This window comes from Engystomops pustulosus, chromosome 11 (genome assembly GCF_040894005.1).
Source record: "Engystomops pustulosus chromosome 11, aEngPut4.maternal, whole genome shotgun sequence".
Classification (NCBI taxonomy): domain Eukaryota; kingdom Metazoa; phylum Chordata; class Amphibia; order Anura; family Leptodactylidae; genus Engystomops; species Engystomops pustulosus.
This window is the reverse complement of record NC_092421.1, coordinates 18,669,171-18,688,665: the sequence shown is the minus strand read 5'-3', so window position 1 is coordinate 18,688,665 and position 19,495 is coordinate 18,669,171. Positions and strand designations below refer to the sequence as shown.

The 19,495-nt window shown below is 42.0% G+C and overlaps 1 protein-coding gene across 1 annotated transcript in view; it reads left to right on the top strand.

The window, feature by feature from the left end:
• The first annotated feature begins 9,588 nt into the window (after positions 1-9,588).
• LOC140105586 (putative neutral ceramidase C) overlaps positions 9,589-19,495 on the top strand; it is a 37,177-nt gene continuing 27,270 nt past the window's right edge. Inside the window, exons 1-6 of the mRNA XM_072129570.1 lie at positions 9,589-9,684; positions 14,300-14,461; positions 15,669-15,838; positions 16,095-16,244; positions 17,315-17,491; positions 17,600-17,727. Of these exons, the coding sequence (XP_071985671.1) occupies positions 14,335-14,461; positions 15,669-15,838; positions 16,095-16,244; positions 17,315-17,491; positions 17,600-17,727 (752 nt within the window). The 5' untranslated portion in view covers positions 9,589-9,684; positions 14,300-14,334. The remainder of the gene's footprint in view (positions 9,685-14,299; positions 14,462-15,668; positions 15,839-16,094; positions 16,245-17,314; positions 17,492-17,599; positions 17,728-19,495) is intronic.

The window sequence follows — 19,495 nt, the reverse complement described above, 5'->3', positions numbered from 1 at the left end:
ATACACACACATACAGTATACACTGACCATATATACACATACATGCAGGATAAAAACACCATATACACGCATGCTGCGAATGCATACAGAATATACACACATACAGCAAATGAACACACATTCAGTATATACAGCATACATACTTACCATATACACAGCATATACAAAAACACACATACATCATATATTTAAATGTGCACATATATATGCTTATATAAATACAGTATCTGCTTCTATGCATTTATACACAGTATATACATATATATACATAAATACACCGTAGATGCATATATACACATATATATAGTATTAAAACATATACACAGTATATACATAAATACACACAGAATATGCATATATAAACAGTATATACACATACACACAGTATATACATATATATACACAGTATATATACAGTATATACATAAATACACACAGAATATGCATATATAAACAGTATATACACATACACACAGTATATACATATATATACACAGTATATATACAGTATATACATAAATACACACAGAATATGCATATATAAACAGTATATACACATATATACAGTATATACATATATATACACAGTATATATACAGTATATACATAAATACACACAGAATATGCATATATAAACAGTATATACACATACACACAGTATATACATATATATACACAGTATATATACAGTATATACATAAATACACACAGAATATGCATATATAAACAGTATATACACATATATACAGTATATACATATATATACACAGTATATATACAGTATATACATAAATACACACAGAATATGCATATATAAACAGTATATACACATACACACAGTATATACATATATATACACAGTATATATACAGTATATACATAAATACACACAGAATATGCATATATAAACAGTATATACACATATATACAGTATATACATAAATACACACAGAATATGCATATATAAACAGTATATACACATACACACAGTATATACATATATATACACAGTATATATACAGTATATACATAAATACACACAGAATATGCATATATAAACAGTATATACACATACACACAGTATATACATATATATACACAGTATATATACAGTATATACATAAATACACACAGAATATGCATATATAAACAGTATATACACATATATACAGTATATACATAAATACACACAGAATATATAAACATATATACTGTTTATGCATATATACAAAGTATATATACAGTACATACATATATACACACAGTTTATGCATATAAGTACATATATACACACAGATAAATACATCTGTATATACTTACCTTTCAAGAAGTTTGGGGGCTGTATTGGCGTGAGGTGGGTGTCCGGTGCCATTCAGACAGCAGGGAGGGGGGGGGGGCGAGCGGGGGAGGTGGACGGGGGGGCGAGTGCGAGTGGTGGGGGTCAAAACGAGGGGGGGGGGCGAGCGCGAGGAGAGAGGTAGCGGGTGGGTCAGAGAGGTAGCGGGCGGGTCATTGAGATGAGCGGGCGGGTTATTAAGATCAGTGGGCGTGTCAGGGAGATGAGAGGCAGGAGATCCAGGAAAGAGTTGGTTGACCAGGAGAGATGTGGGCGGTGGCCGGGACACAGTGGGAGGGGCCCGGCGGCACGATACGGCAGGCACCCGGCAGTGCAGCCTCCCCTGCCGTGGCAAAGCACTAGTCTGCAGGGAGTGGGACCGTGCATCCCCGGGCCCCTGAACCTCACGGGCCCCGTAGCAACCGCTACGGCTGCTACGGCGGTAGTTACGCCACTGAGTGTCGGGTTAGCAGAGAGCAGGGACCACGTCATCAGCTTCAGATCAGTATCTATCCATATATGGTCACTGCATCTCCTAGGGTTCCCCAGAGCAGACATCAGGCAGGGAATCCTTTTCAGAGAAGTGTCGGCCGGAGAGCAGGGACCACGTCATCAGGTCAGATCAGCATCTATCCATATATGGTCACTGCATCTCCTAGGGTTCCCCAGAGCAGACATCGGGCAGGGAATCCTTTTCAGAGAAGTTTCGGCTTAGCAGAGAGAGCAGGGACCACGTCGTCAGATCAGTATCTGTCCATATATGGTCTCCAGGGCTTCCCCAGACACAAGCTCTTTATATAATTAAATGAAATAAAGTTTTGCCCAGGCTGAGATTCGAACCTGGGACCCTCTGCACCATAGACAGGAGCCTTAACTATAAGCCCAGTGATACTTATCAGAGGATTTCTGGTAACTAAGAAGTGTTATCTGCCACTGCTACATTGTGACACAGACTTAATGCACTGATAGAGAGGGATCTTCTCAGAGATTATTATTGTAATTATTTTTATTATAAATTTTATTATTTTTATTATTATGGAGGTGATTATTAATAGTAAAAATAATAATAATCATCTCAATAATAATAATAATAATCTCCATAATTATAATAATAGTCTCAATAATTACAATCATCTCTGAGAAGATCCCTCTCTATATACCAAGGCATTAAATCTGTTTCACAGTGTAACAGTAGTCATAGTTCTTAGTTACCAAAATTCTAATCCTTGATAATCGCAGAGGTTATAGCTCAGTTGGTTGGGGCACTGTGACATTATTGTACATGGACACTGCAGGTTCTAGGTTCAAATCCCATAGAGCAGTGGTGGCGAACCTATGGCACTAGTGCCAGAGGTGGCACTCAGAGCCCTCTCTACGGGCACCCGTGCCATCACCCCACCGCAGACTCCGCCAGACAGGACTCAAGGCCTCTTGCAGTCCCAGGACCCTAGAAAGAAGCTACAATGATAACCTAAGCTTTTTCTCCTTCTTTCTACTGTATTGGTGTCCTCAGGTGCCTATACAATTTAAACATGTGACCGAGCAGGGAGTAATAAGTTACGGTTTATATTGTTGCATCGGCACTTTGCGAAAAATATGTGGGTTTTGGATGTAGTTTGGGCACTCGGCGTCTAAAAGGTTTGCCATCACTGCCATAGAGGATAATTTTTTTTTTTTTTTTTATTGAGAGGATTTTTATTATTATAATATGGCTAAAATTTGGGGCGTGGCCAGGGAGTGATTGGGGGTGTGGCTTAGGGGGATCGCTACGCGTGCCGCCATTTTGTCCCTCTTTCCCTTTCACAAATGTTGGGAGGTATGGGATATAGTTTTGTACACCAGTGTATAGAGGAGTACCATCGGCATAGACAGGGATTCTTTACTGTACGAGCAGTGAGACTGTGGAACTCTCTGCCGCAGGAGGTTGTTATGGCGGACTCTATGTACATGTTCAAGAGAGGCCTGGATGACTTTCTGTAGGGCAAAATATCACGGGTTATAAGGAAAAATAACATTTGTTTAATCGTACAGGTTGGACTTGATGGACCTGTGTCTTTATCCAACATTCTATACTATGATACTATAAGTTGAGAATTCATAGTCTTGGTAAATATTTCGATGGAGATATCGCAGGCCTGTAAAAAATGGCAAAATAGTTAAGGTTTTATGCACCAAATTGGCTTGCCCCAAAACTGAATTCCAGTAAACTGAAATGGTCCATTTCATAAACTGATCCTGTAAGAGGTACAATATGACTTCATTGGCAATACAGGCAGTCCCCGGGTTATGTACAGGATAGGTTCTGTAGGTTTGTTTTTAAGTTGAATTTGTATGTAAGTCGGAACTGTATATTTTATCATTGTAACCACAGCCCAAACTTTTTTGGTCTCTGTGACAATTGGGTTTTAAAAAATGTTGGGTTTTCATGAGAACCAGGATTAATAACAAAGCTTCATTACAGACACCGGTGATAGCTGTTACATCTGGTTATTTTACTGGTGGGCCTTCAGCCCAATACAGTTAGTCCCCGGGTTACGTAGAAGATAGGTTCCGTAGGTTTGTTCTTAAGTTGAATTTGTATGTAAGTTGGAAATACATAGTTTAGAATTGTAAACCCAGACCCAGGTCTGTGTGACTTGGATTTTAAAAATGTTGGATTGTCATAAGAACCAGGATTAACAATAAATCTTTATTGCAGACACCTGTGATAACTATTACATCTGGTTATTGTAGCCTGGGGCTAAAGTACAGTAAATTACCATGATCGAAAGGATATTTTTAACTAGGGGTCATCTGTAAGTCAGGTGTCCTTAAGTCGGGCACTGTCTGTACAGCAAACATCCAGGCAGATAATGAATACATGAGTTCACCTGCTTCAGCTAATCTCCAAAAAGTAATTCCATATTCTTAAATTGGCCTTAACAATGGGGACAACGTCACCCAATTATAGTACTGCCTTGTTGGATGCCACATACATTCAATGACGTTTGCTGAATCCTTGGGGTTTTCCAGTCGGACGTATCCCTTTTATAGGTCTCTGCTGATAATAACATGGACCAGATCAGAGATTTTGTGCCCAGAGCAATGTTAAGAATTGGACACCCCCCCCCCCCAGACGACATCCTTCCTCACGTCCGCTGCATCCCATGTGCCTAATCTACAGCTGACCTTGTGGGTCTAATAACCCATTTAACATCTATTTCTAATCATCTCCATCTTATTCAGAAAGAGAATTTGGCACATCTGCTTCAAATGTATTTTTGCTTCTGTCGGTTCCTATTAAAAAGTACAAGGTCAAGTAGCATTAATTTATGGCGGTAGCAGAAACGTATAATATCTGGGGATGTATGACGCACGCGGCGCTCTCCGCTATCCTACTTATGTCAGGAGAACATGAAGTATTTTTCAGATAACTGTGTGCTCTTACCTTCTATTAATACTGCGTGTAATTAACCATCAGGGCTGCACGTTACATGGCACGGCGTCTCCGTACATAATGATGATTTTCTATGATTAACCCTTTCATAAGACTTAGAAAAAGCACAAGAGCAATAGAAAAAAAAAGAAATTGTATTTGAGTCGATGTCTAGGAGTTAAACTTGATCTATTCTTTCTTCATAGTGTTCAATCCTGTTGCCTTTACCTGAAATCTTCAGATATCTGCCTTACGACTGACACGGCCAAAATAGCGGTCCCAACCATTTTCCGCCTAAACTGCTATAACACACTGTTGGCATTAAAGGGCATCTACCACCAAAATGAAGGACTGTATGCAACTGGCCTGTGGGGCTCCAGGTTCCATAGGTTTTAATGGAGGCTCGAGCCCCTCAGACTCATTTGCATACAACCCTTCATCCTGGTGGTAGATGTCCTTTAAGGCCCATAATTTGTCCATAACACTGCACAGTCATGGTTCTGTACCCTCATCTTTATCTACTACCCTCCCATGTTCTTTGCTCAAACAATGGCCCAGATCTATAAATAGGGATGCGCCAGTTTTCTGTCTGACTTTGCACTAGAAAGAACGTCTTTGGAGCTTGCACATGTATTTAAAAAGCGTCTGCGCCAGTTTTGTGCCGCGGCTGCTCTGTGCCGAAAAAAACGGGCGTCTTAGTGCTTAGGCTACATGCACACTGCCGTTGCCCGCCGTACCGTAGCAATGCTCACCCCCGCCCCTCTCCAAAGGAATGTATGACGCACGGCGTCCTAATATGGGAAAAGATAGGACATGTCCTATCTTTTCCCGGGGTACGGAGCGGCACTGTGCCGCACGGGTACCATTCTGCTCCCGTAGGGCATCATGCGCCCATTGCTGTCTATAGGGGACGTATATAGGCTGTATATACATTGACCGTATATACGTCCCCCATGCTGCAGTGTGAATGCAGCCTTAGTCAGAGTTTGCAACAGATCTAATAAAGGCAGGCTTGGCTCCAGAACTGGGCAAGTTCCGGGGCCCAGAACTGCTGGGGGGGGCCCACATAAGACTGTACATAAAGAATCCATGGGGACATGCTGCACCCTTCCCGATCAGTACAGGGTGCACCAAATTATTGAAGATACCATTATCCAATAATCTGCCACACCCTGCACATTCGTGAGACAAACTGCACTTAATAAAGTTTGTCTCACTATTGACAAATCAGCCCAATGTTCTCCGCCGGTATAACATGTTCTCAATCTAGTGCTGCACAATACTCCTGCAATTATCCAGCTGGATGTGACGTATATTGAGCAGATGAAAGTGAAAATGATGCCTCTGTCTGCCCGTTTACCGTAAGTCTATGGACACATTCAGCGTATTTGTTGAGAGCTATTTTGGCATAAATGCTAAACGTGTCCAAAAAAACGTGGTGTGAATGTAGCCTATCAAAGGCAAGAATCGGCATAACTAATAAGTGAAAGTCAAGTTTATGTTTGAGGTTCAAGATAATTGTATATAAAATGATGGTAGTCTCATGTTGTTGTGTTGTGGACGGTCACATGTGGAGCCTGAAAGTCAAAGGTTCATTACGTTGTTAACCATTGGCTCATCCGTGTATATTAATTGTATCGGCCGATATACCTCCCCCATAGACGGCAATGGGCGCACGGCGTGCGGCACCGTACCGCTCCGTACCCGGGAAAAAGATCCTATCTTTACCCGTAATACGGCGCCGTGCGCCATGTATCCCTATGGAGAGGGGCGGGGGTGAGCTGCGCTCACCACCTCCTCCTCTCCCCGTGCACTGCTGTTGCCCGCTACGGTACGGTATGGGCGGGCAACGGCAGTGTGAATGTAGCCTAAAACTGATTTATTTACAGTACAATGTATAGCATTTGTAAAAAGATGGCTGCCATGTTCTGGTCCTACAGTATTCCTTGGTCATCCCTAGGTCTGAGTTCCAGAAGGTTTAATATTCCACCGTAGTTCCATGTTGTGAAATTGAGCTTTTATTACATTTACAAAGATTGTCCTTGATTAATGGGTCAACATTTTCTTATTTTGTCTTCTGATCATCCCATAAACAATTCAGACTTTCATCATGATACCAGATTAGTCTCCTTTTATCGTCGGAGTCTATCAACATTATCAATAGATCGCTGATTAGTTGTAATAAACGCTTATGTGGCTATCCGCCCCCAATGAAAGTCCAAGCAGATAAAAAGCAGTAAAAAATATTTTATCATCTGGAGGCAGGACCTGATAACATGTAAGTGCACACACGTGTGATGTACATTGTGTCATTAACTTTACTAGATGTAGGAGCTTCTATTATTGATTGCGATATACAATATGTGGAAGAGCTTTCTCTATGGCAAAAAAATGTTTATATTTTGCAAAATAACCCAAAAATAGTAAATCGGTAAAATATTGCACGACTGATTCCTGGGTTTCATTTTTAAGGTGTGCACTGTACAATACACATGACATTTTAAACTGTTGACCTGTGAGATTATAGAGACACCAAAATTATGTTGTTTTAAAAATAAAATGAAAAATTGTAAAATTAAATTGTTTTTTTTAAATTATTTTAAAAACCTAACCATTTCCCCCCCAACGGGTGTCACATAGGGGGAAATTTATCAAACTTTTGGATTGCCTTTTTCTTGAATTTTCTTGAATTTTCATGGTTCTTGGGCTCATTTGTGACTTTTTTTGCGCCTAAAACTGTCTCCTTTCAAAGTTCGCCATTGTCTAGTTTCCTGAAGTGTTCCCTGATTTAGCACCTTTAATCCAGATGTGAAAGTTGCGACTATTGTTAAAAAGTCTAAAATTTTTTCTCAAATCTACGGTTGCCCCTGAAAATAGATTGGAAACTGTTTGCGATTTTCAGAGACTTGTTGCGAGTTTTGACCTGACTGCAATTTTGTTGCCAGATCACAACCACAATTACAGCCATGTGAATACGGCCTTAGGCTAAGTCTTTCAGACTTACCGTATATAGTCGTGTATAAGCCGAGCTTTTCAGGACAAAAAATGTGCTGAAAAACCTCGCCTCGGCTTATACACGAGTCAATGATAAAAAAAAATAAATAAATTAATACTCACCCTCCGGTGTCCCCGATGTTCCTCGCGGCTCCCGGCGGCTCCCAATCCCTGTCGCGGCTCCCGGCGGCTCCCTGTGTCTTCTCTTCTGTCTTCTCTAGCCGGCAGAGTCGCGTTCATGCGATCTTCCGGCCGTCGCACACTGTGATGACGTCATCAGCGGCGACAGCGCTGCATCACAGTGTGCGACGGCCGGCGCGATCTCCCGGCCAGAGAAGAGTGAAGAAGCCGCCGGGAGCCGTGACGAACATCGGGACAAGGGGGGTGAGTATTAAGTTTATTTCTTTATCTGTATACTAATAGGGGCTGCTGTGTACTACTGGGGACAAGCTGTATACTACTGGGGACAAGCTGTATACTACTCGGGGCAGGCTGTATACTACTGGGGACAAGCTGTGTACTACTGGGGGCAGGCTGTATACTACTGGGGGCAGGCTGTATACTACTGGGGCAGGCTGTATACTACTGGGGACAAGCTGTATACTACTGGGGGCAGGCTGTATACTACTGGGGACAAGCTGTATACTACTGGGGGCAGGCTGTATATTACTGGGGGCAGGCTGTATATTACTGGGGGCAGGCTGTATACTACTGGGGGCAGGCTGTATACTACTGGGGCAGGCTGTGTACTACTGGGGGCAGGCTGTATACTACTGGAGGCAGTGCTGTATACTTCTGGGGGCAGTGCTGTATACTACTTGGGGCAGGCTGTATACTACTGGGGGCAAGCTTTATACTACTGGGGGCAAGCTGTATACTACTGGGGGCAGGCTGTATACTACTGGGTGCAGGCTGTATACTACTGGGGGCAACCTGTATACTACTGGGGGCAACCTGCATACTACTGGGGGCAGGCTGTATACTGCAAGGGGACAAGCTGTATACTACTGGGGGGCAGGCTGTATACTACTGGGGGCTGGCAGTATACTACATGGGGGCTGGTTGGCTGTATACTACATGGGGGCTGGCTGTATACTACACCCTCGGCTTATACTCGAGTCAATAGGTTTTCCCAGTTTTCGGTGGTAAAATTAGGGGTCTCGGCTTATACTCGGGTCGGCTTATGCTCGAGTATATACGGTAAGTGAATGTGGCTAAATTGTAATACAAGGCACATGCCATAGACAGTAGTGGATTTGTTGCATGTTTATCTCATTTAAGCTCGAAATGGACATAGAAGGTGACAGGTGTGAACCTAAACATTCTGCTTCCTGAGATGAACTTTAGAAAGGCACCCTCCTCCACCCCATCCAGTAGTAATATATCAGGTTATTTTTAGTTCTTGGTTTCTCCATGCAGTGTCTCACACCCATGCTGTCATCTGGTGTGAAGAATAACTATTTTTAAGAGTCAATTTCTGCTTTGCCCCTGATGCCGCCCCCCATCTTGCTGCAGGTGGTGCTGCCTGAGGCAAGAGGCTCAACTCACCTCATAGCTGGTGCACCTCTGTAAGGAGAAGACACTGGCAATCCCTGAGGTTCCAAGTTGACCTCAGATGTTTATGAAACTAGATTCTTCGATCGATAACATTATAAGCTATATTATTCTACCTTTACGAGTTACTACAAGCTGAATCAAAAATTACTTCTGGTCTCTCAGCTGACTTACACACTGAACTTCACTGTCCTCTATAATATTGTATAAGGAAAAGAGGGCTAGGATATCCTTGAAGTAATAAAGATAAGATGGGAATAGCAGTGGTGGATGATTCATTCAAGTCCTTGTTCCAGTTCAGGAGAAGCTCTCACCATGAGCTCCTGAGTCAAGGAGGTTCGGGAACGCTCTTTACACTCCATGATACACTGAGGGGTGCCATAAGGTAGGACCTTCACACATTTTATGATATTGATTCCACTTTACTTCATAAGAAAGTTTGGGAAAGTTTTTTTTCACTTTTGTATCAGGATAATGCACCACCGGCTATAAGTAATGTCCATGGCCCATCTTCTGGCATCTTTCTATACAAAGTTTTAATACTTTATTAGTTATACTTCTGAGACCTAGTCTGACCATAGACATAAACTCTGACAATACTTAAGTTCTAGCCATTAATATGCAAATGTTTTCAGACCACATGTTACATATTTAATAATAAGCAGTAAGGTGTCCCCTTTTTTGGTGTAGAGACCTTTGCTGTAGGGCCAGTTTTCATAAGTCGTCATAAGCTAAACGGTTATTTGACTACAGCAACTTATTTTTGTAAAGTAATGGAATATCAGAACAAAAAAAAGGTAAATTAAGCAATATTCTTAAGTTTGACATGGGCTCAGGCCCTATCCATGTGGGGGGCGGGCTACATTAGGCTATATAATAATAATTCTTTATCTATATAGTGCACACAGATTACGCAGCGCTGTACAAAGCTTGCCAAATCAGTCCCTGTCCCCATGGGGCTCACAATCTAATCAACCTACCAGTATGTTTTGGAGTGTGGGAGGAAAGTGCAGGACCCGGAGGAAATCCACGCAAACACAGAGAGAACATACATACTCTTTGCAGATGTTGGCCTTGGGACTTGAACCCAGGTCCCCAGCGCTGCAAGGCTGTAGAGCTAACCATTAAGCCACCATGCTGCCACGATAAGGAATCCATGGGGGGTGAGGGGGACTGTATCTAATGAATTCATAGGGGGTGAGGGAAGCTGTACATAAAATAACCAAAAGGGGGCTGTTTGGTATGATATACTATGGAATATTTTTGGGAACAGGGGACCGTTAGTTTCTGAATTTTTAATGCCGCCATGTGAGTTCACTGCAAATGGATCTACAGAGGCTCCGTCGCCCAGGGGCCTACTGAAACCTGGAACCGACCCTGCAACTCAGCACAGCAAATAAGAGATTCAGGATGCAGAAAGAAAAAGCAGCTGAAAAAAGATAATTCCTAGTCAAATAATTTAGCTGCATTCATTCGGGTCTACAGTGAGGTGCATCTCTGGGAGGTGTAACCAGCATTTTCCATGTGGATATGTCATGATTTAATTTTCATTTCTTCAGGCATTTAAATATTAAGGCATAAGGCTGCAAAAAAGCTATGGCTTAATCTTTGTCTGTGATAACCATGATGATTTCCATCAACCAGTTCTTAGATTTTTCTAGCAGCAATAATTAGTTCAGGCAATACAATCTTTTTATATGGAATGGAGAGTATCTTCTATTATGTCACTGTCCCAAATAGCTAATGAAAATAGTAGTTTAATGGCACATATAGACAACAAACAACTCTTCTCATTCCATTCGTTCTCTGACTCTAATCATCCCAATCTCGTCCGAATCATCACAATCGCACCCCGCGCCCGGATAACAGAAGCAATTATTCCACAATAGCGCCAGCCATTAGCTCTTTAACCTCTATTTCAGGCTTTGATACTTATTAACAAGTCATATGCCTGCAATGCTCAGGTTTTATTTCCACCACCGGAGTCTTAAGAATTAGACTTTATTACCAGCAAATGAAACCTTATTGATGTGGCTCCAAAGGGAGGAAAACAAAGGTGCACAGTCTGAGTGATTACACAGTCAGTATAGTCAAGAATGTCATTTTTTCCCAATTCTTTATACATGTATAGTAACAGTAGTCCGATGACAATGCCCTGTGCCGCTATTCACTTACATTGTACGCCCAACTTGCTGAATGTGTCGCTTCCCCGCTCAGGTCCGCCGGAGTTCACCATTTTCCTCCCGGTGCATGAAAGAGCTTGGCTTGCGACAAAAAATTGCTCGATTGTGCCAACATCCGATCGCGTGTGACACAATAGCCTTTTAAATGCGGCTCAAATCCGAAATCCAAATATCCAACGTTTTTGCGCCCCATAGTGCCGGTATCTTCATGCAGCTGGATCATGACGGTGCGTTCCCATGTTCAGTTTTTCTGATGCAGTTTTTGCAGGCAAAAGCAGGTGTGGATCATATTAGGGGAGAACATATTACTAAGAAGTGCTACTCCACCTCTCTTTCTCACTTCGCTCCTGGTTTGGACACCAAAAACTGCATCTGAAAAACTGAACTGGGAATGCACCCTCAGGTTACAAGGGTCTCATGAAGCTATCACAATTTCCTACATCTCCAGGGCTTCAGGCGCTCAATACTTTACTCATCTTCTACCAGATATCCAGTCACCAACACCTCTTAGGCCACGTTTCTGGTATTCTTGTACTACTTCACAGTCAGGGACAAGTCCCCCCAGCTTCTCCTACTTTAGCTACTGCCTTACCACCCACCCTTAATCTGTCAAGTCTCTCCCATTGGGCAGCCGTCACATTGGGTTAACTCCTCTTTCATGCCTTACACAATTCTAGCCAAGGCTTTACATTGTCCATGGTGATCTTAACCTTGGGTGTTGCTGATGGACCATGTTACAGGGGACATTATTCATAACTGGACCCTCTGCTCTATTATTATATATATATTACATATAGTGTAAATGGATACAGTATATACTGACCACAGTCACTGATATTCTGTGGTGAGATGTCAGTGTGTACTGAAGCCATTGGGTCATTAACATATCAAAAGGCTTTGAACAGTAAGAAGCCACCATGATCCAGGTGTGAGATTCCCTGCACACTACTGGGGTCTATCCTGAGAGGGTCTTAGGGGGGAGTTATAAGGGGGTGGGCAGAAACTACACAAAGGGATATTTAAGGTGGAAGAAGCAGAAATCAAGTCTCTTGCTTCCTGGCCCCCCACCTGGATGAATAGCACTTACCTAAGGAACCAGGTCATATATTGTGTGTGCTTTCTGTGTATGTATATAACTTTATAAGAGTAATTATAACATAGTACTTATTATAACATAGTAGACTTTATACGTGTACCTATAGATATTCCAGGTGTTATGTGTTTTACCATATATATACATAGCTAAGTGTTTACAGTGAGTGTGTATATATTAGTGTAACTACATGTACATCCTGTATCCCATTCACACGTGGATCTGTGCCCTGCACGTGTATTGGAGTAGATATATAGATGCTATTGTGCATGAGTCTCTATATGTACATGTATATGGTCAGGTACTGGATGTGACTACTGCTTCAGGGTATATCCAGGAGCGGCTGTAGTGTTAGAATATATTGTATATACATACACATTACTGGATCCAAAAGGGGTCAGGAAAAGAGGTTTGTGTGTAGTTGTGTTCTCTATGTATTTTGTATTGTATTGTATATAGTTACTTTGTCACATGTATGTTGTTAGTAAAGTCTTTTTGTATATAAGTATCTGCGAGGGTTGTATGTTATTCCTGTGATATATGAAGGACTGGAGTAGGTGCTTATGGTAAATAGCACAGACTAAGGGGCTGGACAGAACCACTGAAGCCTAGAGGAACTGAATAGAAACCCAATCCCCAACCCCCCTTTATCAGACCACAACACAAGTTTCTAGCTCAAGTTCTTGTGCCTCCTATGGCCGTCCATATGGCAATGGTTGAATTGGCATGGTATTTTAGCTATAATTTTTGTAACTCTTTGGCATAGGTTATATGTAAATGTGCCCAGGATTCTGAGCTCTGTCTACTTCTTAAAACATATATGGTGGAAGCAGCAGAGGTTAAAAGGTTATAAAATATAACAAGGGCCAATGCACAAAAGGATTTTGGTGCCATGAAGTGGAGTGTGTGGAACTACTGTACATGTGTATGCCTGGACTGGTAGAATTACTTATGACAAGTAGGAAACTATTAGGAAAGTTTACTTTTTAGACACAATGGGGCACATTTACTATGGGTCCGCACACCGCATTTCCGTCGGGTTTCCCGACTATTTCCAATTTGCACCGCATTTAACAGAGGTTTTTGGCGCACGCGATCAGATTTTGGCACAATCCCGAAGACTTTCATGCGACACAAATCGGGGGTGTGGCGGTCAGACAACCCGACTAATTCAGACTAAGTGCAGGATTTAAAATTCAAATTGTGTCGCAAGACATGCACTCACATACACCGGGAAGAAGAAGGTGAACTCCGGCGGACCTCAGTGGGGAAACAAAACATGCAGGATCTCGGGCGCACGATCTTAGTGAATCACACTGGACTTCATCCTCGTTGGACAACGCACTTCGGGGATCGCGACAAGACCTGGTAAGTAAATGTGCCCCAGTGATTCTAGTGCACAATCACCTACCATATATTCACCACAGAGAATTTGTATTACTTGTGGTTGAGCTGCTGTTGCTCCTTTATACTTAATTTCATCATATATCTCAATATGAAAAATTTCCTTGTGGCAAAAGTTCTATGACAGAAGCTCTTAAAATGACTGAGCTCCTCTGTATGGAGCACACCATGACCATTGTGTCGGGCTGTCTGCCTCATTATACTAATATTTCATTACATTCTATCTGAAGATCAGTAAGTTAGTGTGACATGAATATAACTAAAGGGCTTTTGCAGTCTATAACTGTAAATGTGATGTTCTTCTGTCTTTCCTTTTGTAGATTGTAAATTGGTGGCACCGTGACATTCCAGGAAAATGGGAAAGCAGAAGACTTTTACCAACCTAGAAGTGGCTCTCATTGTGCTCACAGTGTTACTCTTCTGCATTTCCATAGGATTTATAACAATGCTATTTATCCTGGAAAACACAGTGAAAAAAGATAGTAAGTTCAAACATTGAATTACTGCTCATCATGTGCATTTACATGGGAAAAAATAGAATATCAGCTCTGTCTCCTTGCTTTGTAAGGGTAATGTACTGGGTTAAGGCCTGTAGTTACGTCACAGTACTGGGATAATATACACAGTGATATCACAATACAGGAATAATACACACAGCAATGTCACAATACATAGATACAGTGATGTCAGGGCTGTGGAGATTGTAGCCCTAACTTCCAACTCCGACATTGAATCCCCAATTTCTCTGACTTCGACTCTAACTCCACAAAAATGGTGACCGGCCCCAACTCCACAGCCCTGTTTTCCTAGTCACTGTAGCAGTTCTAAGATCAGTGCAGGCTTTCCTTCTCAGTGCCTTATTCCTTTGATCTGTATCTGGAGCTTTACTACTGAGCATGTACATAAAGTGCAGCCACGTTCAGCTCAACTAAAAGGTTGGAACATGGATGTACATCCAACGGCCGACTGGCCACATGCGGCATGTCAAGCCTCGAGCTGTGTCCTTCACCCTGCAGACAGGTAGAGTCCAATAAGCTTCAATAACTGATGGAAGCGTTCATCGGTGCAGGAGGCTGGGTAGGGGTGTGGGCAGCTAAGAAGTTATCACTGCTCCAGGGTCCTCACAGCTCCCACTCTGCTCTCTGTCTTGACCCCTGACTGGTTAAATTCACTGATATCAGGACCCAAAGCAGAGCAACCCCAGGAGCAGGAGAAAGCTTGGTAAGTACATGTCAGCCAGTACTGCTTCCAGGTCCTCTTTTGCTTCTGGCACAGTTCTGCTCTGGGTCCCAATACTGGTGCATAACCAGTGTGGGACATGGAGGAGAGAAGAAGCTGCAGTGTGGTACAAAGAGGAGAAAAGGAGCCAGGATAGAAGAGTATTTCTGTTTCTTTTTGTCTGCTCTGGGGTTCTCCGTTATAATTAGTTATCTGCTCTGGGGGTCCCCAGAATTATTAGTTGGCTGCTCTGGGGTGTCCAGTATTATTATTATCTGCTCTGGGTTCTCCACTATTATTGTCTGCTCTGAATGCACTATTTGGTTGCTGGGGTGGTATTTAATGCTGCACTGTAGTTAATCAAGGGTGCTGGCTACTTAAATTACAACAATTGTTGAAAGCTGAGCTACACTTTAACCTTATCTATTCTATATTTTTAGAAATATTATGATTTACTTTATGTTTTCACAGGTTCAACCACAACAATAGCACCAGCACATTCATCAGCATCATTGCCACCATCATCAGCACCACAAACAACCAGAAAACCTCTTGAAACAACCACTGATGGTCACCCTAATGCCTATCTCGTTGGGGCAGGAAGAGCAGATTGCACCGGCCTGTTGGGAGATGTTCCTTTGGTATACGACTTCTTTTTGTAACCGTTTGTGAATATTGATTATATAATTAAACATGTAACCTAATGTAGCATTTGCTCTGTATGATTGTGATTGACTTCTGTGGGTGACATTGATGGATCTACTATATGAGAGTCTCCTTATCCAGAGACAAGCAGAATTCGACAAAGATCAGTATTACTCATTCATATGTATATCATCACCATGTTCTGCTTCCTTATTATCGTCTTAGTACTGACCATTTCTTGTCTCTCGCCAGATGGGCTATGCCAGTGGTGATCAACTGGCCGGAGGACTACACACACGACAATACAGTCGAGCTTTCATTGTAGCGGAACCGAATAATAACAAAAGAGTGGTGTTTGTAAGCGCTGACATAGGAATGGTTTCCCAAAGGGTCAGACTGGAGGTTTGTATACATACGAGCCAAACAACTTGTATCCTTGTCAGAGATGATTGAATCTATTTCTCAATTCCGTACAAATATGGTGATTTTCAGGAACCGAATCAAATCTTATTTTTTGGATTCACTTTCAACAAATTTTGGAATTGGCTTTCAACAAATATTGAATATACAATAATAAGTCTAAGAGATTGATTATTATGTCCATGGATTTCAATTGACTTTTGATAGTTTCTGTTCTCGCCCATTTGCACCATGTCCGATAGGCTTCCGTTATTATCATTAAAGTAAAAACTGCAAATTTAAACATTTGTAAAAAATTAACTAAATGAGATAAGTAGAGATGAACGGACCAGAACTTTCAGGTGTCTACCTGGCTAATTACAGACATGACTAGTTGCTAGTGACTTAAAGCTGCCTGATGGGAGGGTTAGGCGGAGCTGCCAAATGTAGAGTGCCTAACCCAAATTTCACGTCCGCTCATCATAAGATATTTATTGATAAAAGATCTGCGTTTTAGAGGACTAGATCATTAGGACCAATTTCCAGGCACAAATAGATTTAAACCAGAATCTCACAAAAATTTGGCTTATCTCTTATCCACATGACAAAATGAATAGCCTCCATAATTGTTCTGCAATACAGGCAGTCCCCGGGTTACATACAAGATAGGGTCTGTAGGTTTGTTCTTATGTTGAATTTGTATGTAAGTCGGAACTGTATATTTTATCATTGTAATCCCAGCCAGAACTTTTTTGGTCTCTGTGACAATTGGATTTTAAAAATGTTGGGTTGTCATAAGAATCAGGATTGACAATAAAGCTTCATTACAGACACCTGTGATAACTGTTATAGATGTTTATTGTAGCCTAGGACTAAAGTAGAATAAATTACCAATATCCAAAGGTCCGTTTGTAACTAGGGGTCATATGTAAGTCGAGTGTTCTTAAGTAGGGGACCGCCTGTAGATAAAACTGGACCATATGTTCAAACAGGGAAAAAAATACAGAACTGTAGTTGCAGAGCATATGGAAAAACATGAATCCCTATCATAAACCATGTATTCTTTTCTGAAGGTCATGCAGAAGCTGAAGAGCAAGTATGGAGATCTCTACAGACAGGACAATGTCATATTAAGCGGGACGCACACACATTCAGGACCTGCTGGATATTTTCAGTACACAATCTTCAGGCTGACGAGCAAAGGATTTAGCCGAGAGGCCACGGATGCCATAGTAAATGGTATTGTCAAGGTACATTCAGCAATAGCCGACTCTGGGGTTTTGCTATAAGATACAGTTTAGATATTACTTATCAGATTGTAGCTCTGTTTCTCAAGTATTTTGTCTCCTTGAATACAGAGCATTGACATTGCACACACAAGTATGAAAAGAGGACGAGTCTTTGTCAACAGAGGTGTCCTTGATAGAAGCCATATCAACAGAAGCCCTTCCTCCTATCTCCAGAACCCACAGGCAGAGCGAGACAGGTAATGGGATCACAGTAAAATCCGTACTGCAAGAAATTGTTGCCACATTCCAAATCATCCTTGTGTAGACTTTCCAGGTGAGAAATCTTCCATTAGGAATGTTGAGGTTATCTCTACCTGATGCCTCATTGCAGAAAAAAACAGGTGCATATGCAGTGCGCCTGGGGAAGCCATAGGCACCAGACCTTCAAGGTAAGTATCAGATTTTTCGGACTATAAGGCGCACTAAAAATCCTTTGATTTTCTCAGAAATCAAAGGTGCGCCTTATAGTCCAGTGCGCCTTATATATGAACCATACTTACAGACAACAGCTACTTTGAACTATGCACAGGTCTGCCACCTGCTGGTCATTCATCCTTATAATCAGGTGCGCCTTATATATGAACCTAGACGTTTTAGCAGGCATTTATTGATGGTGCACCTTATAATCTGGTGCGCCTTATAGTCCGAAAAATACTGTAGTCTTGGTACTGGGTGACTGCATAGCTTTACAGGTTGCACTGCGCATGCGTTGGAGGCTCATATGAACTTACACAGGATAGAAATTGAAGGAGTTTCGGCACTGGATTAAAAAAATCTTCAATGTTTTATTAGGTTGAAAGGGTGACTACATAAAAATTGAAGGAGTTCCGGCACTGGACTAAAAAAAATCTTCAATGTTTTCTAAGGGTACATTAAAGGGTGACTTAATACACGCAGACAAGTTGACGCGTTTCGGGCAAAAAAATACACTTTGTGAGAGCAGGTGATGCTATAACTAAGGGCATTTTTTGCCCAAACTGTGTCAGCTTGTCTACATGTATTTAGTCACCCTTTTAATGTAACCTAATAAAACATTAAAGATTTTTTTAGTCCAGTGCCGGAACTCCTTCAATTTTTGTCCTGTATTTGTTTCATTGTTGTCGGGACAACTTGGTCAATGGCACGGAACTGAAATATGATTGGCCACACAGCTACAGGGATCTCCATTTATTAGTTGACCCATTTATTAGTGGTCAACTCCAGAAAAAATTAGATTTTCCGCCTCCTTTGGCTTCTCTCCGAAATAGTCCAAGGTTGTTGTGGTGCGGAAACTCTGACACAATACGGCAAGATGGGTCCCTATGATCCTCCGATACATGTGCAGTGTGGTTTGCAACGCTGAATACAGTACTCAATTCACTGCGCAGTCGCCCAGTATGCAGGGCTTGACCAGTGAAGCATTGTTAACCTTGACTCATGAGAATCATTTATTTATGATTTTCATTCAATTTTATCCTTTTAGACAAAATCCTAATTTTAAAATATTTCTCATAACTACTACAGGTCCCTTTGCCCCCTAAAAACACCTGTATATAAAAATACAAATACCGTATTTTCCGGGCAATAAGGCGCACCGGACTATAAGACACATTACTAATACAGGTCTTATATATGGAATAATTCCATATATAAGGCGCACCGGACTATAAGGCGCAGGGTCCGGGGGCGTGGCTTGCAACCCGAGCAGAGAGGTCGCAACCAGCGACTCTCCACAGACCCGGCAAGAGGTGAGCGGTCTCCCCAGGGAGATGGGGAAGGGGTCCGTTCAGGTGGAGGAGGGCAGCGGACCCTACTTACATAGGTCCCCGCTACCGGAGATAGCAGATCTCCAGCGGGAACTGCAGAAGTTGGTTCACGCTATGGCGCCTGTTGTTTGTGCCGCGTGGTCTGCAGTTCCCGCTGGAGATCTGCTGTCTCCGGTCTCCGGTAGCGGGGACCTATGTAAGTAGGGTCCGCTGCCCTCCT